We start from the raw sequence: 24,558 nt of genomic DNA on the forward strand, positions 1-24,558 counted from the left end.
AGTTGTGGACCACCGGTTTGAAATTCACGGCATGTAATGCCCTAAGAGAGAATATTATGAAAATGATTTACAGGTGGTACATGACTCCAGTCAAGCTCGCAAAAATTTATCATTTGCCCGACAACAAATGTTGGAAATGTAAAGAGACTGAAGGTACATTCTTTCACCTTTGGTGGACGGGCCCAAGGATTAAGGCCTTCTGGGAAATGATTTATAATGAATTGAAAAAGATACTTGAGTACACTTTCTTGAAAAAACCAGAGGCCTTTCTCCTAGGCATGGTTGGCCAATTGGTACTAAAGAAGGATAGAACTTTCTTTATGTATGCGACAACAGCAGCAAGAATTCTCATCGCAAAATATTGGAAGACACAAGAATTACCCACTCTGGAGGAATGGCAGATGAAGATGATTGATTACATGGGATTGGCAGAAATGACCGGCAGAATCCGAGACCAGGGAAAAGAGGCGGCGGAAGAAGATTGGAGGAAATTTAAAGATTATCTACAGAAATATTGTAAAATTAATGAATGTTAGAATGATGTTGGATTGAAATTAAATGGTTACCAGCTGTAATGTAAAGGTGGAATAATAATTTAAAATAAGTTATACTAAGTCGTAACAAGGATTTGCTGAATTAAGAATTTGAACTGGAATACAAAAGGGGGAGGTGAGAGGAGGTCCGGGACATAAGGTAATGGAAATAAGAAATGGGAATTATATTTGTTTTGTTTTGTTTTAATTGTGTATTTGTTTGTTGTTGTTTTCTTTTTGTACTAAATTGGAAAACTGTAATAAATATTTATTTTTTAAAAAAATTGTCTCACAGGCCAAAAGTTCCCCACCTAGGCTGTAGATCAGTGTTTCCCAAACTTGGGTCTCCAGCGGCTTACGGGCTACAATTCCCATCATCCCTGACTACAGGTCTTGCTAGCTATGGATGATGGGAGTTGTAGTCCAAAAAACAAAACAAACTACAGATGGGTGATCCAAGTTTGGCAAACACTGCTGTAAGTCTGGCATCCTTCTCTGTTCATTCACAAATGCAAAACCTTGATAACGCAGCAATGAAAAGCAATGGCATGGCCCATTTTATTATTAGTCATTTTTACCAGTCTGTGACAGTGCAATAATAGCATTTGTGATGGCATCATTGAAGAGCCACGTACCATGTCGCAGTGCAATTCCAGGTTGAGATCCCCTTTGTTGGTGTGAAGTCGCACGTAGCCCTTCTTCTTCTTCAAGTACTGGTATCGCACTGTGTCGTCATCAATGGCAGCTGTTCGATGAAGCAAAGGGTGAAATTATTAGCACTTGTTAAATGTGTCTCAGTCATCGGTGACGATAACAATGAGTAAGACACAACCTGCTACAGGGAACATCTTCACCCTCCACCTTTCAAAGGTCACTTGAAATTAGTCCCGTTTCCCTGTGCTTCTGGAGGCCAAGCAATGTGACTTGAGCTCAGAAGGGTCAGATAACCTTCCACGCGAAACGTCATTGTCGCCCGCTAAAATTAAGGGAATTAAGCCGCAGCTTGCCATGCATATTAAACGGGAGGCTTAACAGTGTTTTCAGAACAACTTGTCCTTTTATCATCTCCCCAATGACCTGTGAAACTTTTCCCCCAGGCAGCAATACATTAAAAAAAAAAGTGTAGGTCATAGAATCATAGATTTGTGGAGCTGGAAGGGACCCCAGGGGTCATCAGTCCCAACCCCCTGCAATGCAGGAATCTCGACTAAAGCATCCGTGACAGATGGCCATCAAGCCTCTGCTTAGAAGCCTCCAAGGAAGCAGAGTCCACAGCCTCTCAAGGGGGACCATTCCACTGTCGAACAGCTCTTACTGCCAGAAAGTTCTTCCAGAAGTTTAGTCACAATCTCCTTCCTAGGAACTTGAAGCCATTGGTTCAAGTCCTGCCCTCCAGTGAAAACAAGCTTGTTCTCTCTTCCACGTGACAGCCCTTGAGATATTTGAAGATAGCTATCATATCTCCCTCTCAGTCTCCTGAGCCAGTGTGGTGTAGTGATTAAGAGCGGTAGTCTCGTAATCTGGTGAACTGGGTTCGCTTCCCCACTGCTCCACATGCAGCTGCTGGGTGACCTTGGGCCAGTCACACTTCTCTGAAGTCACAACCTTTCCTCATAAGGCTCGGTTTCTAGGTCATCTGAGGAACTTTTAGAAGAGGAAGGAGCAGCCCTACAAAGTACCTTCTGCCTGGTGGTATTATTTTTAAAGTGGAAACCGAGCCTGGGATTTTCTACATGCAAAGCATGTGATTTGCTTTGGCATTAACGTTGCACCTTCATTTGCAGCTGCTTGTAGGGTTTTTTTTACAAAAGGTGCGGGTTGTATAGACAGATGCCTCCCCGCCCCGCCCCCCCGCTACCTTGCCACAATGGGAAAGGGGTGAGAGAGAGAAAAGGACAAGCCCCACACCCCTGCATGATGCTACCTGCTTCGTGCATCGTTTCAGGTGCCATGGCGGTGGAGGTGAACGAGGCACTCACTCTGCCTGTGGAATAGTGAGCCTGTTAAAACAAACAAAATTACGTAATTCAAGATGCTTCTGTCTGGCCTTCCTTTTCAAAACAAAGACAGCTAACCATCACATGTGCGGTGATACAAAATCTTCCCACCTGCCCACACAGAATAATAATTTAAAAATGGCAAATGTTTAGCATATACAGTAGTATCTTGGTTCTCAAATGCCTTGGTACTCAAACAACTTGGAACCCAAACACTGCAAACCCGGAAGCAAGTGTTCTGGTTTGTGAACCTTTTTCGGAAGCCAAACGTGCTCCGTTTTGAGTGCTACACTTCCAATTTGAGTGCCACGCTTCCGTTTTGAGTGTTACACTGGGGTCTGTCTGTTTTTGCTATTTATTTTGGAGACGCAGTCATTCTTTCTTTTTCTAGAGTAGGTCTCAGGAGGGCCCTAAAAATTTTTGGATCATACTGTCACGCAAATTCCCTTACAATTAATTATGGAAAATCTAAGATCCTGATTTTCTCAAAGAGCCGGAAACTCCATAATTGGAGAATTGATGGGAGAGTCATCGAACAAGTCTATAGATTCCAATATTTGGGAGTCTGGTTACAACATAACCTCAGATGGAAGGCCCATGTAGCCTATGTTACAAATAGAGCCAAATCTATCTCCTTGGCGATCTTGCGATTCTTCTTCACTGATGGGGCCCTTCATATCCCATCGGCGTTGAAAGTCTTCAAGGCCAAGGTGATCCCGACAATTGCTTATGCCATCTCAATTTGGGGGACTTTTGCCAACCTATCTCAACTGGAGGTCATTCAAAATCAGTTTTTAAGAGGGATATTGAAACTGCCCAACTGTGTAAGTAATACAGCGTTACGCATGGAACTTAATATTGTATCCCTGGAAAATGCTCTGTGGAAGCACATACTTTGTCACTGGTTATCTCTATGGCACAATCTCCCAAACTTGTACTTGATACAATGTATGTGGAGAGATGATTTCCAGAGCCCATGGGTAAAAAATTTACAGCTGAAAATAACGGCAATGGGAATCTCCCCATCCAAATTACTAGAGCAGGACATAGTTCCAGCTAAAAGAACAGTAACCTGTAAGCTAGAGGAGATGGACTTGCAGCAGAAAATGATCTTGGGCAATGGTACCTGCTCACCTCTAAATCTTGGTTTATTACCCCTCTTAAGGCTCCCAGACTATTTGAATTCTTTAACTTCCTCAGCTCATAGATATGTCTTTGTAAAGGCAAGATTCAACACCTTCCCATCGAACGTGCTGAGAAATAGATTCTCCAATGGACAGATATCGCTCTTATGTGATTGTAATTGTGGGGCACCGGAATCGTTGCATCACATAATTCTTGATTGTGCTTTGCACTTATCGGCCAGGAGCAAGTTTCTTGCTCAATATCTTAAGGGAATTGCCGATGATACGACTGAAGCCAAACTGAGATATCTATTAAATGATGATGACCCCCTAAGATCACTCATGGTTGCCAGATTCTTGATCAGCGTCCTATCCCTAAAGAAGAGAAACGGACTCCTGTGTGGCTCGGATAATCCCTTTAAACCATGATCTATGTTTTAGGATGTAATTAGGTGATATCACCATTGATGTCTTCTATTAATTTATGAGCAGAGGGCGATGTTTATGCTACAAATTTGTTGTAATGTATGATGTTGGTCTTTTGTTTTTGTTTTGCTTTGGTTCTTGTCTGTTTTTTGTAAGTTTTGGCGGTTTTAAATTTGGAGGTTCAAGTACATTATGGTGGTATGGGAAACTGTCGTGTGACGGGCCAATGGCCGTAATAAAGATCAATCAATCAATCAATTTTGGAGAATTAATTTCGCTGTTGGGGAAAGGCGTCATTTCATCATTTAAAATCCACACTGTGCCCCTCCAAACCCATTTCTGCTAAGTTGGGGATGTTGTGGTGTCAGATGGTTCGTGCAAATCTACTACAGGCAGTGACCGATTTGCACAGGGGTTACCTTCTGGACCCCCGTGCACATCAGCGGGGCCCCTTTTTGTGATGTTTTCAGGTCACTTCCAGGTTTGGCATGATGCTTGTCTGCGCAGTCGCACACATATCGGACAGGCTTAAAACGGCCGCTGCCTGTACTTGCATCTTTGGGTTATTATATACAGCTTTGCTCATGCAACACACTTCGGGTTGTGCAACAAAACTCTCCCCCCCCCCCACTTTTCTTTCCTGCATACCCTCAAAATCTGCTCCAGAGGGTTGGGAGACCAGAGCAGACTTTTTTGGGGGGTGCAGGGGAGGGGAGAGGAAGGTGACATCCCATTGGATACAACCCAATGTGTGTGATCCTACACAAGATGTACTGCTGACCGGCACTATTTCTTTTCAAGCCACAATAATATAATCAGCAACACTTGGATGCACCATCAAGCCACAGAATCTGCATTCCAGATCAGCAGAAAAACCAGGACCCCATCACTGTGAAGCAGTGACTTACGGCAACCCTGCACCACAACACTTCCCACCATAAACCAGGAACCGTTGGCTCCTCCAGATGTCTTGTGAGTTGCAGTTGTGCAACTGAGCTGAAATTCTAATTATTTTTACAGGCCATTCTCATGACTGTCCAAAACAGCCCTTTAGATCACTCTTGTGCATGGGAGGAATAGTGATGTTAAATCAGGCATAGGCAAACTCCGGCCCTCCATATGTTTGGGACTACAATTCCCATCATCCCTAGCTAACAGGTCCAGTGGTCAGGGATGATGGGAATTGTAGTCCCAAACATTTGGAGGGCCGCAGTTTGCCTATGTTAAATTCTCGAGAATAATCTTTTGGAGAATACAAGTGTTGGTGCTGACCTTTAAAGCCCTAAACGGCCTCGGTCCAGTATATCTGAAGGAGCGTCTCCTCCCCCATCGTTCTGCCCGGACACTGAGGTCCAGCTCCGAGGGCCTTCTGGCGGTTCCTTCACTGTGAGAGGCCAAGTTACAGGGAACCAGGCAGAGGGCCTTCTCGGTAGTGGCGCCCGCCCTGTGGAACGCCCTCTCATAAGATGTCAAAGCGATAAACAACTACCTGACATTCAGAAGACATCTGAAGGCAGCCTGTTCAGGGAAGTTTTTAATATGTGACATTTTAGTGTATTTTTCATCTTTGTTGGAAGCCGCCCAGAGTGCTGGGGAATCCCAGCCAGATGGGCGGGGTACAAATAAATTATTGTTGTTGTTGTTGTTGTTGTTGTTGTTGTTATTATTATTATACTCTGATGGAATATGCTCAATTAATGAGGTGTGTACATTTAAAGCACCTGTGTAGACAACATAGAATTTACAGTTTGTGGAGAATATTCTCTGGAGAATTTTCTAGCAGAGAATATTCTCACCTCACATCACTAGGGAGGAAGGAGGAAGTTTATGAAACCTCAGGATAGATCCCTTAATTTATGGGTTTTCAGAAGTCGCCAAGTGTTAGGAATGAAGGTTGGGTCAGTGCTCATTTACTTAAAACAGGGATGGGAAGTCTGGGCCCACAAGGTGCTGTTGGATCTCAACTCCCATCAGCCCTAGAGAGCACGGCCAATGGTAAGTGATGACGCGCCACAGGCTCCCCACCTCTGCCTTAAAGCATACCCATCAGAGCATAAGGCCACATCTGCACTGCATCATAGAACTCTGAGCAGTCATAGCAAAGAATCTTGGGAACTGTAGTTTGTCAATGGTGCTGTTAAGAGGCTCCTATTCCACACCTATAACTACAGTTGCTAGAGTAGTATAACAAGCACTTTCCCAGGGAACTCTGGGAACTGTAGTTCTCTGAGGGGAACGGGGGCCTCCTAACAACTCTCAGACGCCTCAAGAAGCAGGGCTGGAGGACGCAGGGAAGGGAGGGGAAAGCCACAGCTTCTGACAAGAGCCTGGTGTCTTGCATAATGTACAGTTTGATGGCACAACTACCAACACAGAGGCCAAGGTCCCAGCCAATCAACGACTATTGGGGAGAAGTGAATCTGCGGCTGATTAGCCAGGCTGCTTCCCTGCTGCTGAGGCATCCAGCCTCTCTCTTTTATACTGAAGATGCCTCCTGTCTTCCCGCTAGCCATTCAGAAACCAGCCCTTTACAAATCAGCAAACGCAACTCACCGCATTCAGCTTATCGACTTTCTTCTTCTCCGGACCCCTCATTGTTGCCGCCAAAACTTCATCCCCTTTGAATTCTTTGTAAAGTTCCGACAGCGTCTCCCGGGTCTCGACATTTGCATTTTTCAGGTAGTAGGACGGGTCTGACCTTGCTTTTTCATCATCTGCAAAACAACATCAACAGGAAAACGGCTTCTTGGCATTCACGGTTTTGCTGGTGTTTCGAATCTGACAATCTCTGGCACCCACAGCAGGTGCCTTAAGGCCAGGGTGACGGAATGGCCTCCCTGGTGAAATGGCTCTGTCTGCCTCGTTAAATAGCTCCCCCAAATTAATAAGGAAGCAAGAAAGCCCAGCTCACTAGAGATGCCATTCCGTTACCCTGGCCTTAGACACCTGAGGTATGTGTTTTGAGGATCCACCCTACTCCTCTGACAGTAATTGGTTTCAACTATTTTCAAAACTGAATTTCAAATTGTTGTGACCTTCTCTGGAGCCTGATGGTGAAGGATGGGTAAGAAATTTAAATAATAATTCAACGTTACCAAAGAAGCCCTGCCATGTGTTACCTCTCCCTGCAACCAGGAGGCGCCATCAACAGGCCCTGCTGACTGTAGGGCCCAAGGGGGTTGATATTGGGGAAAGTGGAGTGGGTTTTTTTTAGACACTTGGGTGTGAAGATTCTTGTGGCTTTGTACACTAGTACAGTGGTACCCCGGTACAGTGGTACCTCGGGTTACATACCGTATTTTCCCCTCTATAACACACAGATTTTTTCTCCTAAAAAGGAAGGGGAAATGTCTGTGCGTGTTATTGAGTGAATGTGTGGTCCCTGGAGCCAAATGGCGTGAGGGGAGACAAAAAAAATCAGGCAAAAATCAAATCGCGCGTCTCGGAGAAGGGAAACCTGAAAAGAGGAAGCGGCTACTTTCCTGCATTCTGCCTCAGGGTCTTACTGCTCACCCTCCTCTGTTTCCTTGCTATGTTTGATCAAACGGAACAAAGAGCAGGGAAAGCCCCTCCCCTCCAGGCAAGCAGAGGTGCTCCGGTGCTGCTGAAAACATGCGGTGCTGCTGAAAACATGCGGGAGGGAGAGAGGGAGAGAGGGAGAGAGGGAGAGAGGGAGAGAGGGAGAGAGGGAGAGAGGGGGGGGGGGAGAGAGAGAGAGAGAGAGAGAGAGAGAGAGAGAGAGAGAGAGAGCTAGCTAGCTGGCTGGCTTGGGTGGGTAGGTGAGGGAAAACTTTTGCCTTCCTTTCCTCCCTCCCGTTATACCCCTCTCCTGCATTATTAGCCAGCTGCTTCTCTGCACACCCCTCTCCTGCTCCTTGTCCCTTCTGTGTTTTTCCTTCCCTCCCCACTTAAAATGTGGTTAAAAAGCATGGATCCACATGGATCCTCAGGATCTTGCATTGGGTCACCCCAAATTCACCATCAGATTACATAGCATGTACATGGCTACAGCCTGCCCCCCAAAAAATCACGCACCCGCTGTTGCCTGGGGCTGCAATGGTGCAAAAATGTGGTTACAAAGCATGGATCCACATGGATCCTCAGGATCTTTGCATTGGGTCACCCCAAATTCACCATCAGATCACATAGCATGTCCATGGCTACAGCCTGCCCCCCCAAAATCACACACCCACTGTTGCCTGGGGCTGCAATGGTGCAAAAACGTGGTTACAAAGCATGGATCCACAGGGATTCTCAGGATTTTTGCATTGGGTCACCCTAAATTCACCATCAGATCACATGTCTGTGGCCACAGCATGAAGCACAAAAATGATACATCCACTGTTTCATTCAGAATGTTTTTTCCCTTGTTTTCCTTCTCTAAAAACGATGTGCGTGTTATGGTCAGGTGCGTGTTATAGAGTGAAAAATACGGTACACTTCAGGTTACATACGCTTCAGGTTACAGGCTCCGCTAACCCAGAAATAGTGATTCAGGTTAAGAACTTTGCTTCAGGATGAGAACAGAAATCGTGCTCTGGTGGCGTGGCGGCAGCAGAAGGCCCCATTAGCTAAAGTGGTGCTTCAGGTTAAGAACAGTTTCAGGTTAAGAACGGACCTCTGGAACGAATTAAGTACTTAACCTGAGGTACCACTCGAGGTACTTGAGGTACTCAGGGTACCATTCAAGGTACTCAAATGCTTGGCTCCCAAACAAATCAGCTCCCAAATGCCGCAAACCCGGAAGTGAGTGCTCCGTTTTGCGGAAGCCAAACATCCGACACAGCTTCTGATTGACTGCAGGAAGCTCCTGCAGCCAATCAGAAGCTGTGCCTTGGTATTCGATCAGTTTTGAGAGTCAAACAGACTCCCAGAACGGATTAAGTTTGAGAACCAAGGTACCACTGTATTAACAGCTGGAACTGGGCCTGTTAGCTCACTGGCCGCCAGCACTGCACTTTCAGGACAAGTGACAAGTAGCCCCATTGGGCTGTCCCATCGCATTTTGATGTGACAATGGCTCAGTCTGCTTTCCATTGGCTGTTCTGCTTTGCTACTTTCGTGGCCTCCAGGCCTCCTGACAACTGTTCTTACCTGGATCGGTCACTTTCAAGTTGTTCTTCACATGGAAAAAGCCGGAGACATTAAATTTGTCCAAATTCGTTGGATCCTAAAAAAAAAGGAAACACAATGCAAAAATATGTGAAGGCCAAGCCATCTTGAAACGTCAAGCCAGGAACCTGATAATCCAATCATATTTATGCCATTGCGGGGGGGGGGGGGTGTTGCATTTTCTCCAGCAACAGCTTTAAATGAAACTCTTCATGCTAGGGTGCTCTATTTGAGTGCGATGAAACTTGAAGCCAAGGGGGGGGGGGGTTCCAAAATGATTTGATGATTTTCTAGAGGCATATATCTTAACAGGGTAGTAAGGAGGACAGAGTGTGGCCTCAGGTCCCAAAGCAACGCTGGGAGAACTGTCTGTCGATATGAATGCAAATGGGGAAAGTCAAGATGAATGCAGCATTGTGACTTTAGATAAGAAACCATCCAATATTCCATCACCACTAACTCACCAGAGAGCGCCAACTGCTCTGCCTCTCATTAAATAACATAATTATGTCTTTCATTCATCCCTGAAATTGTTTGCTTTCACTGGTGAATAAATCTTTAGTTTTACGGCTGGCAGTAAAACCAAGACATTTTCGAAGTCAAGCAGTGCGGGCCGGCACCCAACCGGCAGCCCACTGGCTTCCTTTCTCTCCCCTTTCTGCACGCTTGTAAATTATTTCCCTTTGTTTTCTCCTTTAAGAGCTGGGCGGCAGCTGAAGAAAATGGATTTTCATTGCACAGAACACAGACAGGCACAGAAGCTGCATGCAAAAGATTATTCAGCAGCTTGCTCTTTTCCAAATCACGTTTTATTACTTCCACAGTTTTTGATAAGAGATGTAGAAGATCAGGAATGGTGGACCTCAGTCCCAGGGCCCTTATGTGGCCCCCCACGACTCTTTATGTGGCCCTTGAAACCCTCCCCGGGCCACAACCCCTCCCCAGCCACACTCTTCACAGGCCTTGCTTCACACCCTCTTTGAGTGCTTTTGCCTTGACGAAATGTGCCTCAAACTCAGGTTTTGCGTCTAGCTTGCCTAGGCAGTTAGTTAGCTAATTGTTGTTGATCAATTAATTTATATACGACTTTTTTTGCCAAATCTGCTTCCAAGCAGTTTAGAACTATTAACATCAGTACATAATTAAAATACATAATAACAAATCCATTAGGCCAACCTTAGCAGATTGGCATCCATCTGTCTTGAAAGACAATGGGATTATGCCTCGGGGGTGATGTCAAACCGCTGTGCTGGCAGCACCAAAGTGACCTCTGCAGGGTGCAAGTCTGGGCAGGGTGTATGGGGGTCCTGGGCTGTCCAGAGGACAAGACCCCCGTACTCTCAGCCTTGCTGATCTGGACCAAAGGAAAGCAGAGCAATATGCTTGGCTGCAGGTGTTGCCAGATGGAGGAATACAAGGCGCCATCCCAACATCTTAGGGCCCCCACTCTGGACTTGCGTAGGGTTTACTCTTTAGCCATTTCTTCTCCCGAAGACATCCAGCAAGACAGCCGAGGTGTAGGATCACAGCTTTCCTTTTCCTAGATGGGGTACTTTCCCAGGTTTAGGAGCCCCATCTGCTCCTCATTTCACTCTACCGCACATGAAGAAACTGCCTTCTGGACGGCTGGACCCACTATTGGTGCTGTCTGCTCAATCTGTCAGAGCCTGCCTTCCCATACAGGGGAAGTCTCACTGAGGGTTTGAGACCCATCGACTACCCTCATCTGGTTTAGCTGGCCAGTCAAAATCATTTCTTGGGTGTAGCAGGTGAGAACTTCTTGGAGCCACAGGTGAGAGCTGAGTGCAGGGTGGCGACCAAAGGCGGGCAAACTACCCCAAAGAATGATGATATCCCCCTCCCCTAATACCCCCTACATCCCTTAATTAAACATCCTTAATTAATTAAAACTGATAATAGTATCTTACCTGTAGCGTGATAATATCTTGCCTGGTAAAGGGCTCGTCACTTAAGAGATCTTTGTAGGTTTTTGTTTTTATGTTCAGCTGCTCAACTGCCTTAAAAAGTGAGACAGAGAAAAAGACATATGAAGTCAGAAAAGATCCCAAAAGCTCTTTTTTTATATAAATTTATTGATTTTCCAAACAGTTATACAATTTTACCCAAAATACAACAAATTGTTTCTTTTTTGAACTTCCTTCAGCGTCTCTGACAATCATCCGTATTTATAACTTTGGTTACACATTGCCTTCTTTCGTATTGCCATTATACTTCCCTTCTCCCACTATTTCATATTAACAATACTTCTCCATTTTTACAGTGCCTCTTGAAATCCCACTAGCGTTGTGTTCACGCCACATATGTTTTTCAGATAATCTACAAACTTTCCCCAGTCTTCGATGAACTTTTGGTCTTTGGTGTATCTGATTTTCCCAGTTAATTTGTCCAATTCCGCATAGTCTGTCATTTTCAGTCTCCATTCTTCTATCGTCGGTATTTCCTCTTGTTTCCATTTCTGGGCCATCAAGATTCTGGCTGCCGTTACTGCATATTGGAAGAGTTTACAGTCTTTTCTTCTTATATCCTTTCCTACAAAAGCTCAATGCAATATTTTACCTTTTACAATCCTATAAGGGCAACAGCAGGGAACCTGTGGCCCTGTGGATATTGTTGGACTCTTAACTCCCATCAGCTTCAGCCAGCAAGGCCATTCAATGGACAGGGATTGTAGGAGCTGTAGCCTAGCTATAAGAGCAGTTCTGCCGGATCAGGCCAGTGGCCCACAAAGTCCAGCATCCTGTTCTCACAGTGGCCAAGCAGATGCCTGGGAAGCCAACAAGCAGGACCTGAGCACAGAAGAACTCTCCCATCCTCTGTTTTCTATCAACTGGGATTCAGGAGCACTACTGCCTCCAACGAAGGAGAAGAAAAGTGTTTCTTCTGGTTCTTTTGGGTGCAAGGGGGAAATGAAAACACTAACTTCTAAAGTGCTATGTTTTAGAGTTCAGTTAATCCATGCACTAAGAATACTGTAACCACAAGCATTAAGAACGCTGTAGGCGCAGACCCAACTGCCAGGTTTTAACAATATTTTTGTAGGACTCAAAAACTCATGAACCTTAAGCGGATTACAGTGGAACCTCGGTTTCCGAACGTAATCTGTTCCGGAAGACCATTCGACTTCCGAAACTTTCAAAACCTGAAAACTCAATACGGAAACCTCAATACAATAGGGAAACTCAAAATGGAAGCTACGTAACATGTTTGGTTCCGAAAATCGTTCGAAAACTGGAGCAGGTCCTTCTGGGTTTTCAGCGTTCGAAAGCCGAAACGTTTGACTACGGAGGCGTTCGACAACCGAGGTTCCACTGTACACTGTACAATTCCAAGTCGCATGCTAGCCACACGAAGGGAAGGGCCAACACACTGATGGGGAGCAGCGCCACAAAAGTTTTCCCTGCCTCTGTCATTGCATGTGACACCAGTTCTGCCCCAACTTCCATGCAATGAGCTGCATGATGCAAAGAGGCACCCAAGAAACACTCAGCACGATGGACAGCGTGGTACTTTAGATTTTCTCTTTGGGATCTTGAGGACACCCAGAGCATAGCTTGAGATCTCCCGGCTCAAGCTGGGTGGACAACTGCACCACCTAATAGGGATGGTTTTACACCCTGGGTGTTGGCACCATCTGAACCACCGAGAACCAACGACTTGGATTTTGGGCGAGGTTTTCTTGACAGCATGAATCAGGATTGAGAAATGCTTTGGACAGCAAAGTGCATTAATGATCGGGCGATATCAAGGAGAGGTGCTCTGACATCAAGGATCAGCATGACGAAGGAGCAACACACCATTCCGAGTCATGGCTGCAATATTGCTAGGTGGTGCTGCTGGGTATTTTTTAAGCCTGGGCATTCTTCGCCTCCATTGTGCTCTGGAATGTGCACTGTTCCGTTTTCAGAACCAACACAGAGCATTTAAACAAAAGGGGTCAGGAGGTGACTGCGTAGCAAGAATTCGCGTCAAAGGAGCAGAAATCTCAGCACCCAAAAGCTCCCGACAGGAAAAAGGGCAGAAGTACAAGCGCTTGTCGTTTATAGCTTATCGTGGTTTTGAATAAGGAACAGGTACATATGCAAGCACGGCAGAACCAAAGCACGATTCAAAAAGGCAGAAAGGATTTAAGGGTAATATTCAATTAACATTTATCATTCAAAAGTGGCTTGTTTGTTTTTAAGCCACCCTTTGTCTGCCTCCCAGTGTAGTTCAGCAAGCTGCGACTGCCCAACTTCCCCACCCCTCTGTAGCCCCTAGACTCATATCCCAGGGCCTTTTTGGGGTCCTCCCCCCATGAGATTCTTCTGGGGCAGCAGAACGGTCTGCTGCTGGGAATACCCCTTTTATGTGGAGCCAGCTGTAGAGCAGGTGTGAAGAACCTTTGGCCCTCCAGATGCTGCTGAACTACAACTCCCACCATCCCTAGCCTCAGGGCTGATGGGAGTTGTAGCTCAGCAACAGCTAGAGGGCCCGAGGTTCCTCATACCTGCCCTACAGCTGGCTCTGTGTAAAAGCATGTGAGATGCAACCTGCTTCAGCAGGCTCCGCAGAGTGGGGGGGAGTGGGGCGGAGAGAAGGTTGTATACAGCCTTGCAATATTTTATAAGAAACAAACCAAGGATCCAGACACCGATAATTTTCTAACAGGGTAACTTCATAACCTGGTTCAGTAGAGAACTCACCTCATAAGCAAAGACGTTTCCAGTTGTCTTGATAGCCACTATGTGAGAATTATTGGTAAACACAGTGAAGAGAACCGGGCAGTGGTATTTGCCTGATTTGGAGAAGGAAGAGGGTTCAGAAACGAGCGGCAATTATTACATGCATTGTGCAATGTGCAGCAGATGCTACAAGCAACTTTCTGAAGAATATACAGAATTATATATGTGTGTTTGTAGCTAGATACAGATATTGTCAGGGGCTGGATTGAGGAGGAATGGTGAGGACTGTCCCTCTTGAACCTTCCTGAGAACAGGAGGATAAATTTACAACAGTGGTTTGCAGAAGGCCATAGTTCAGAGGCTGCAGAGGGGAGAAGCTGGGAAATATTGGGAGAGGAACAGCAGGAAGAAGCAGCTCCAGGGGAGAGACAGCTGACAGATTCAGTGTCTTTAGAAAGCAGGACCAGGCAGGCACTGAGAGTAGTAGAACGGAAAGCTCAGAGGCAGAAAGCTCAGATCAGCCAACACAGGGATGAGGTAGTATAGGAGGGACAAATGGGGGTGGGACTTTACTCAGAGCAATGTCATTATCTAAGAGATACTGCATTTCTTAGTCTCTCTGTGTGAATACTGAATAAAGTAAAGGTAAAGGGACCCCTGGCCATTAGGTCCAGTCATGACCGACTCTGGGGTTGCAGCGCTCAACTCGTTTTACAGGCTGAGGGAGCCAGCGTACAGCTTCCGGGTCAAGTGGCCAGCATGACTAAGCCGCTTCTGGCAAACGAGAGCAGCGCACGGAAACACCGTTTACCTTCCCGCTGGAGTGGTACCTATTTATCTACTTGCACTTCAACATGCTTTTGAACTGCTAGGTTGGCAGGAGCAGGGACCGAGCAACGGGAGCTCACCCCGTTGCAGGGATCCGAACCGCCGACCTTCTGATCGGCAAGCCCTAGTCTCAGTGGTTTAACCCACAGCGTCACCCGCATCCCACTGAAAAAAGTACTTCGTAAGAACTCTTCTTGTTTATCTGCTTCTTGGCTGCCACCGTGGGAGGGATCAGATTCCCCGAAGCCTGACAGATATATAGATACATATAAATATATAAGAACACGTTCCAGCAGAAGTGGCTGATGGCTAACAAATTCAATGGTTGCTCCTCCATTCCTTTCTTCCTCAGAATAACCCTGTGAAGCTAAGAGTTACTGGCTTTTATGGGTAAGTGGAGATCTGAACTCAGGTCTCTCTGGTCCTACTCTAACCACTACACTGCACTGGCTCATCACACAGCATTCCAAAAAAGCATGGCCTTTTCAAGTGCAACAGCTGCAACCTAATGGTACGTGTGCACCACAAAGCAGAAATACATTCACATATCAATCCAAGTTCTTTTGCAGTTCTTGGAGTGGTCTAACAATCAATCCCTATCCCCAGGGAATTCTGGGAACTGCAGCTCTTCTGTGGGGGGAATAGGAGGGTCTCCTAACAACTCTCAGCACATTGGACAAACTACACCTCCCAGGATTCTTTGCGGGAAGTCATGACTGTTTAAAGTGCATAAGCAAATGGGGCCTATGCAAGGGAAAGAGAGAGAGAAAGAGAGAGAGAGAGAGAGAGAGGGAGAGTCAACTTCAGATTGCATAACCCATCTGGGCAATGGTCTGTGTCACTCTGCATTCTGTGCGGCATCTTTTCACATTTCCAGCTCCTTTAAATAGAAGGGGGAGGGGGGAAGCTTTCAAAAGACTCAAGAGTGCCGACTCACCATTGCTGTTTTTAGCAAAGTTCAGTTTGATGAGAGATTTGGCCTCCAGCTTCTGCAGGGGGTAAACAAACATAGCGGTTAATCATTGTCCCTGGCACTGACCCCAAAGAGAAACGGAGAAAGTAACCATGGCATTAAGTGACTCAGAGCGCAGCGCAGATGCTCTCGCCACCACACAGATAGAGAGAGAAACCCATATGCCCAAGATGTGCTGCTGAATTGAACGGGCAGGAATCCTGGACATGACACCATCCACACAATTACATGACTTATTTATTTATTAATTCGTTTCTTTAAAGTAAACCGGAAACAGCCCTCTCCAAATCCACATCAGGCCTCTGTAAGGGAATTTTTTTTATTTTCTGCACCCAGCATAGCTGCAATGCACCTTTTACTCGGGTTCAAGGTTAAAGTTGCAGTTGGCACCAACAGCAACCCCAGCCACCAATGAAAATAGCAAGGGGGGCAAGTGTTCGAAATTCGAAACACGCCAGGTACATTTTGCTACTGGCGTTGGGCCCAACTGCAACCACGTGGAGATTTCTGGGCACCAGGTTGGTAAAGGTAAAGGTAAAGGTACCCCTGCCCGTACGGGCCAGTCTTGACAGACTCTGGGGTTGTGTGCCCATCTCACTTAAGAGGCCAGGAGCCAGCGCTGTCCGGAGACACTTCCGGGTCACGTGGCCAGCGTGACATCGCTGCTCTGGCGAGCCAGAGCCGCACACGGAAACGCCGTTTACCTTCCCGCTGGTAAGCGGTCCCTATTTATCTACTTGCACCCGGAGGTGCTTTCGAACTGCTAGGTTGGCAGGCGCTGGGACTGAACGACGGGAGCGCACCCCGCCGCAGGGATTCGAACCGCCGACCTTTCGATCGGCAAGTCCTAGGCGCTGAGGCTTTAACCCACAGCGCCACCTGCGTCCCTTACCAGGTTGGTAGCCACAGTTTAAAAACCCTCTGCTCTAGTCCATAGTTAATATCATTTCCATTTCTACTGTGTTTCTCTTTCTTGCATACCGAGACGAGTGAACTGTTGTAAGAGTAAAGTACAATCAAGCGATGGGAGTTGAGATCATAGAATCGTAGAATTGTAGCCTTGGAAAGGACCCCGAGGGTCACCCTGGCGAACAGACATTGCGCTGCGGCAACCACAGCCTAGAATTAAGATGCCATTTGACACCCAATTTATATATCTGAGTCTCTATCACTGAATTGAGGGGTAGGGTGGGGTGCAAAACTGCATTGAGACCTCAGAGAGGCAAATCACACCAGGAAACCAATGAAAATGAGGTCCTCAACACCTGTTAGGTTAACATTATGGGAGATATTTGCTTTATGAACAAAACCCAATTGTGCCCCTCTTAAAAGAGCAAACCCAAACAAAGTCATGTTGGGTGTGTGTTACTGTTATTGTTTTTTATTTTGATATGTATTTTTGAGTTTTTATGTTGCAAACCGCCATGAGGTCCTCAGACAGAGAATTAGTATAGAAATTTAATAAAGAATAAAGAATAATAATAAAAAGGGACTGCACTTTCTTCAAAGAAAATGCTTTTTAAAAGAAAAAAATCTTGCATGGTCATGGTGAGGAATGTGTGGTGGTCTTGGGTTAGAGTACTGTTTAGGGAAGGTTGATGCAAGGGGGACTGTTGCTGTTACCGATTAATTTTTTGTATCCTTATTTTTAAATCTTGCTATGATTTATGTGGAAATTGTTTGATTTGGCTGTGTGCTTTTTTGAGTGTTTTATTTATTGTTTTTGACTATTACAGTTATATTTGTTAACTATGTAATTTGTTTCCTGCTGTAAGCCACCTTGAGCATGGTTTTAGCTATGAAAAGGTAGCATAAATAAATATAAATAAATACATTTTTATTTATACCCCGCCCTTCCCGGTTCAGAAAACAGGGCTCAGGGCGGCTAACAACAAATTTAAAACACTTATAATACAACCTAGAAGCAGCATAAAATACAGTATAAAAGCATGAATAACAATAAAATTCAGAGTTCAATAATCAATTTGGGGGAAATCCATCCAATAAGCATTAGACAGTCTCCAGGGTTGACTGGCTGAATTAATCCTACTTGGGCCAGTGAGGAGGCTAGGGGAGAATTAGCTGTGGGGTCTCAGAGTGTGTAATCTTCATAAAAAGGGGGGGGGATAAAATGATGTATGTATGTATGTATGTATGTATGTATGTATGTATGCAAGGTCCATATAGTTAAAGCTATGGTTTCCCCAGTAGTGATGTATGGAAGTGAGAGCTGGACCATAAAGAAGGCTGATCGCCGAAGAATTGATGCTTTTGAATTATGGTGCTGGAGGAGACTCTTGAGAGTCCCATGGACTGCAAGAAGATCAAACCTCTCAATTCTGAAGAAAATCAGCCCCGAGTGCTCCATGGAAGGACAGATCGTGAAGCTGAGGCTCCAAGACTTTGGCCACCTCATGAGAAGAGAAGACTCCCTGGAAAAGACCCTGATGTTGGGAAAGATGGAGGGCACAAGGTGAAGGGGACGACAGAGGACAAGATGGTTGGACAGTGTTGTTGAAGCTACCAGCATGAGTTTGACCAAATTGCGGGAGGCAGTGGACGACAGGAGTGCCTGGCGTGCTCTGGTCCAGGGGGTCACGAAGAGTCGGACACGACTAAATGACTAAACAACAACAACAAAATGTATGTATGTATTATCACTTTAAAAATGCATGCTGTTGGTCAGTGGCATGGCATTTGCTTTGCAGGCACGAGGTCTCAGGTTCAATCCATAGCTGCCGCCAGAGAGCTGAGAAAGTTCTCTAAACCCCCTGAAGATTCATTGCCAGTCAGTGGAGACAGTGCTGAGCTAGATGAACCAACAGGCTGACTCAGTAAAAAGCAGTGTTAGAAACTGGGATAGGAATACTAAGAGCCATGTGGCTCCTGGGACATAAGTTGTGGGTGCCAAAACAAAATGTCTAGGCACCTTCTTCTTTTTGCTGCCCCGCTACCAGACCAGGCAGCCCAGCAGCAAAAAAAATTTTTAATGCTGCTGGGAGAATCAGGGTGTCTGCATGGTAGTGCGCCAGCAAAATATGTCTTTTGCTACTGTTCTAACCCACCAAACACCTGATTCACCTTGCAGTGAGGCAGTAAAAAAAAGGGGTGCATCTTTTGCTGCCACTGTGCCTGGCAGACCAGCTGACTGCAGCCAGGCAGGTGGAGATGCCAAGCTCCAAGCGTGGCTCCATCCATTCACAAAAGGCTGGCTGCCAGTCGCAAAATGTGCTCGGCGCCTGGCTAATTTTGAACGCTGGTAAAAAGCAGCATTCCTATGTTTGGGGAGGGTCATGGCTTAGTGGAAGAACAGCTGCTTTGTCAGCAGAAGGCTCCAGGTTCAACCACTGACATTTCCAGATAGGGCTGCGAAAGACTCCCTGCCCGAAAACTTGGAGGCCTGGTCGCAGGCAACGTGGGCAAAAGTGAACTTGTTGGACCAATGGCCTGACTTGGTAGAAGACAGTTCCATATGTTCCTATGCTAAATGGAATGTAGGACATTCACATCTAGCTTGGGCCTATATCAACTCTGTTATTAAGTGCAATACTAGAGGACCCTTCTAGGTACTTCCCAATTTCTGGAGGACAGGTATAGGGCTACTACAAAGAGCCTTTTCAGTGGTGGCACCTCTGCTATGGAACCTCCTTCCTTTAACAGTTCAGTTGGCATCAAATCCAGATGTTGGTGCTGACCTTTAAAGCCCTAAACGGCCTCGGTCCAGTATATCTGAAGGAGCGTCTCCACCCCCATTGTTCTACCCGGACACTGAGGTCCAGCACCGAGGGCCTTCTGGAGGTTCCCTCACTGCGAGAAGCCAAGTTACAGGGAACCTGGCAGAGGGCCTTCTCGGTAGTGGCGCCCTCTCTGTGGAACGCCCTCCTACCAGATGTCAAAGAGAACAACAACTACCAGACTTTTAGAAGACATCTGAAGGCGGCCCTGTTTAGGGAGGCTTTTAATGCTTGATGTAGTACAGTATTTTAATATTTTTTTGGGAAGCCGCCCAGAGTGGCTGGGGAAGCCCAGCCAGATGGGCGGGGTATAAATAATCAATTAGTATAATATTATTATTATGTCCTTTAGGTGCCCAGTTAAAATCATCTTGATTTCATAGTCTTTTATTTTTAGACTGCACAATGAGGACACTTCTTCAATGGATATAAACACACCAGACCAAGACAAAAGCACCAAACCATTAGGAAGCATGCATCTCCAACTTTCCCCTTTGCACTCTAAATGATTTAAGGCTAGCATATCAGTAAAAGCTGAATGTAAGCGGTCCATACAAGATGGAACACATGCAGTTCCAATATTTGAAAGTACAAGAACACTATTTTAACTTTCTTTCTCTTTTAATTCCATTAACATCTTATGTAACGGATGGAGAATGTGTTTTGGCCAGAGCGCCACGTTCTCTCGCTTGCGGGATCATCTGGGGGCCGCATTCCATGGATGGGTGAGGCCAGAGGCAAAAGATGTGACTCTCACCTTTGCACGGTAGGCTGCTTTCCAAAATTCATTCATCCAGAGGATGCTACACACACATGCATATACTTTTCCATTCAGGCAAGCAAGAAGCATTATCTTAGGTCAAGGACACATTCCAAGACAGGCAAAAGTACTCAAGGAGAACATGGAGCAAGGCTGGTGAGGGGTGCAGCTTGTGAGAGTCCCAAGGGCCAGGAAAAGTCCTGGAGGGCCACATTTGGTTGCCCATCACTACTTCACATAACAATCTTAGAATCTTAGAATCATAGAATCATAGAGTTGGAAGAGACCACAAGGGCCATCGAGTCCAACCCCCTGCCAAGCAGGAAACACCATCAGAGCACTCTTAGAAAACAGTTTCTTATTTTACTTCTTCATTTCTTTCAGGGGAGACTATCCTAACTCCTCCACCGTCATCAAACACTTTCCCTTCCTTTTTCGTTTCTTTTTGGGAGGGTTTCAGATTGCCAATAAAACCAAAGCAGAGTCTTAATCGCTAGCCGAAGATAAACGAAAGAACCCCCAGAGTGAAACTTGCATTTCCAGCTTGCTGCGGCCCAAATTAAAAGGACTTTGCACGAAAAGCAGAGCAGGGCAACCCTCGCAGCAAAGGCATTCGTATGAGAGCCAGCCAAGCTGATTGAAAGTGACAACTCCAAAAAGGATTTCCGCTGGAAGGTTATAGAGTGCGCTAGTTATTACTGCAATTAGTCATATTAATTTGACCACTAAAATAACCACCGATATCATTGGGGGGGCTTAGAAAAACATAAGCGCTGGATCCAATGCCTATCTTACTCCATTGAAACTAATGGATATAACTAAGTCATCTCGAAGCGTCTACGTTCAGTAGAACTAAGTGGGAGAAAACCCACGGACTGTGATTTCTCTCTTGGTCTTGCAAATGATATTCAGTAACTGATGGATGGGATCTTAATGTAATCCAGGTGTTGGGAGCCAGTCTTCCTCCAGATGTTGCTGAACCACAGCTCCCATCAATCTTGACTATTGGCCATCCTGGCTCATAGCAGCTGGAGTCCAACAACTGAAGGGCCATATGTTTCTCATCCCTGACATAAATAGTAAGCTAGACGGACCATTGGTCTGATTCTATGCAAGGCAACTTCCCAGGTATGGGTTGAAAACAGGGTGCTGCAAGGACACCCGTTTTACTTTGATGAAACACGGACAGGCATACTGGACGTCTTTGCTAGAACACTGCAAAACACGTGTCAAAGGCTCGGCATAAAAAATCTGCCTACCTAAAATCTACCACTGCCCCAAAGGCTTTCCCCAAAAACAATCCCAAGACCTGAAGGGTGCTGAGAGCTGTTAGAAGACCCCCTCACAGATTGATCATTCCCATCACCCATAATAAACTACAGATCCCAGGATTCTTTGGGGTGAAAGCTTGACAGTTAAAAGTGGTATAAAAGTGCTTTAAATGTGATCTACCACTCCAAAGTACGAGGTCCCACAGAAGGCTCCGAGAGTCTTCTGGTGGTTCCTTCACTGCGAGAAGTGAAGCTACAGGGAACCAGACAGAGGGCCTTCTCAGAACTGGCACCCTCCCTGTGGAACGCCCTCCTATCAGATGTCAAGGAGATAAATAGCTATGCAACTTTTAGGAGACACCTGAAGGCAGCCCTGCATAGGGAAGTTTCTCATGTTTAATGTTTTATTATGTTTTTATATGTGTTGGAAGCCACCCAGAGTGGCTGGGGCAACCCAGCCAGATGAGCCGGATGTAAATAATATTTTATTTATTTATTATTAGATAATTATTTAGGGATGGGTTCTCAAGGTGAAGGTCTACTAGTATCACTCCATAACAGAGGTAGCAGGTAGCTGGCCAGGGATTTTAAAGGCAGTGCATTATCACAGATAGGTGATAATTGCATTGAACATAGGAATAGTTCCTTTGAAATGTAGCTATTAACAGAGCACTCAGATTCAAGCTTTGGCATTTGAAGAGCTGTATTCTATCAGCTGGCGATGAGCTAGCTCATAGAATCCTTCTTTCAGCATGGCCTAGAGAGGTTGTCTCTTGGGGGATTTCTCTGGGTTCCTCCCCCCGCCCCCCAATACTGTACACTATTGTGTCTGCCAGTAAATTAGGTCCCATTAATTTGCGATGGTGGCATTCAATGAGAAAGGTCCTAGCTCAGTAGGAGAGCATCTGCTTTGCATGCAGTAGGTCCCAGATTCAATCCCTGGCATCTCCACGTAGGGCTGGGAGAGAAACCCCGTTTGAAATCCAGGAGGGCTGCTGCCAGCCAGTGTAGACAATAGTAAGGTGGATGGACCAGTAATCTGAGACTGGTTCCTATGTTCCTAATGTGACAGAGGTCAGAGTCTCACCGCTGCAACCTTGGTAGGGAGAATAAAATATTGAGACTCTTCCTTGGGTCAAAGGGGCTCTAGGTGAGAGAAGTCAGCCTAGAGACAAGCGAAGAAGATTCATGGTGGTCTCTGGCATGAACACCAGTGAACTCTAGAATCAAGAGTTGTCCTGAAGGACACCCTAGGCTTTGCCATAAGGAATAAGGGATGCTGGGAAGGTGTTTGTTTGTTATTGGAATTTTTTGATTAAAAGGCATGGAATACTGTAAAGTACAAACAATATTCAAACCAGAATGAAGTCTTGCCTGGAGATCTTGAGGGAATAATAATAATAATAATAAAATTATTTATACCCTGCCCATCTGGCTGGGCTTCCCCAGCCACTCTGGGCGGCTTCCAAAAAAAAATATTAAAATACTGTAATACATCAAACATTAAAAGTTCTTAACCCAAGTTACCACTGTATTTGAAAACATAATAAAAACAGCAATCCTTAAAAGCTTCCCTAAAGAGGGCTGCCTTCAGATGTCTTCTAAAAGTCTGGTAGTTGTTGTTCTCTTTGGCATCTGGTAGGAGGGCATTCCACAGGGCGGGTGCCACTACCAAGAGGGCCCTCTGCCTGGTTCCCTGTATCCTCACTTCTTGCAGTGGGGGAACCGCCAGAAGGCCCTCAGTGCTGGACCTCAGTGTCCGGGTAGAAGATATACTGGACTGAGGCCGTTTAGGGCTTTAAAGGTCAGCACCAACACTTTGAATTGTGCTCGGAAACGTACTGGGAGCCAATGTAGGTCTTTCAAGACCGGTGTTATATGGTCTCGGCAGCCACTCCCAGTTACCAGTCTGGCTGCCGCGTTCTGGATTAGTTGTAGTTTCCGGGTGACCTTCAAAGGTAGCCCTATATTCAAGGATTAACTTGAATATAGTGAGAGTGGAGGATGAAGGAGGAGGAGCTTGCTCAGTGTTCCTTCTTTCCGTCTCCAACAGGGGAAAAGGAACAGAAAGCAACTAGGTCATGTTGAACCCAAACGATTCTAAAGCTCTGGGAGCCAGGATATAATCAACAGATTGTTCCAAGCTCATAAAAGTAATGAAAAGATTGCAAAGAGGTTCTTGCAGTAAACAGCGATGATTCAGACAAGAACTTCCTTGCAACAGCGCGGTCCATATGGACTCATGCTACTCCCACACGATCCTGTGACTAGGAGCCATCTGTAAAAAAAATAAAATGCAGCGTAATTTGTTGTCAGCGGCATGGATAATACAGCTGCCGGTAAAACTACAGGGGCATTGCGGCCCGTGGAAGCCAGCCAAATAAATGCAAAGGTTTACAAAACCTGACGGTCCAGGAAGTGCGTGAGAATATTAGTGAAACAATGCTATCCATTGATCATTTCCATCTTTTTCCAGGAAATGGAAGGCAGGCCAATCATGCATGAAGCTGGCCAGCACCGCTTCATGTTGCAGAATCCGGGTTATCATGACGCAGAATTTAAATTAATGTGCACAGACCCAGTTTGACATGCGTTTTTTTCTTTTTAAAAGTTAATTTTGAATGGGTTTACCGCACCATTTATTTAGATAAAACAGAAATCAACATCACGGCACGTCATACGGCTGATGCTTGGGGTACGGATGCTGCCTTTTATCCCCCCCCCAAAAAAAACCCACACCAGCCAAGAGACTTTTGGCAAGGCAGCCTCCTTTCCGGCAATTAGGAGCAAGCCTCCGCACTGAGCTTTCTCTCTCTTCCCGTCTGCCAGCTGACATGTCTCACCCCTCCCAGGACTGAGGAGGGCAGCCTCTCCCGCCCCTCCTGACTGCCGCCATCACACAAAAGCAGGAGCTCTTTGACTGTGTAGGTTAGTGGGGCACCAGGGCAGACCAAAGATGAAACAAGCCGAACGGCTGAAATTGATTGCCCTTCTGCCACGGACAAGCGCGTGATGGATGAGCCAGCCGACAAATTCTCACACGGCCATTTGTCACGCACGTAGGGTGCCATGCTGCATTAAAAGGATTTGTAGCCAACCAATTCAAAAGGCTGCGCCA

At 45.9% G+C, this 24,558-nt stretch overlaps 1 protein-coding gene across 1 annotated transcript in view; it reads right to left on the reverse strand.

Annotated features, from left to right (window-relative positions):
* Window positions 1-24,558, reverse strand: part of PPIL2 (peptidylprolyl isomerase like 2) — a 79,688-nt gene that overhangs the window by 36,866 nt on the left and 18,264 nt on the right. The window contains exons 6-12 of the mRNA XM_081893380.1: window positions 15,640-15,691; window positions 13,896-13,987; window positions 11,121-11,210; window positions 9,175-9,250; window positions 6,634-6,794; window positions 2,458-2,533; window positions 1,169-1,278 (exon numbers count right to left, since the gene is read on the reverse strand). Coding sequence (XP_081749506.1) covers window positions 1,169-1,278; window positions 2,458-2,533; window positions 6,634-6,794; window positions 9,175-9,250; window positions 11,121-11,210; window positions 13,896-13,987; window positions 15,640-15,691 — 657 coding nt within the window. The remainder of the gene's footprint in view (window positions 1-1,168; window positions 1,279-2,457; window positions 2,534-6,633; window positions 6,795-9,174; window positions 9,251-11,120; window positions 11,211-13,895; window positions 13,988-15,639; window positions 15,692-24,558) is intronic.

Source organism: Podarcis melisellensis, assembly GCF_964234715.1.
Source record: "Podarcis melisellensis genome assembly, chromosome: 16".
Lineage (NCBI taxonomy): Eukaryota > Metazoa > Chordata > Lepidosauria > Squamata > Lacertidae > Podarcis > Podarcis melisellensis.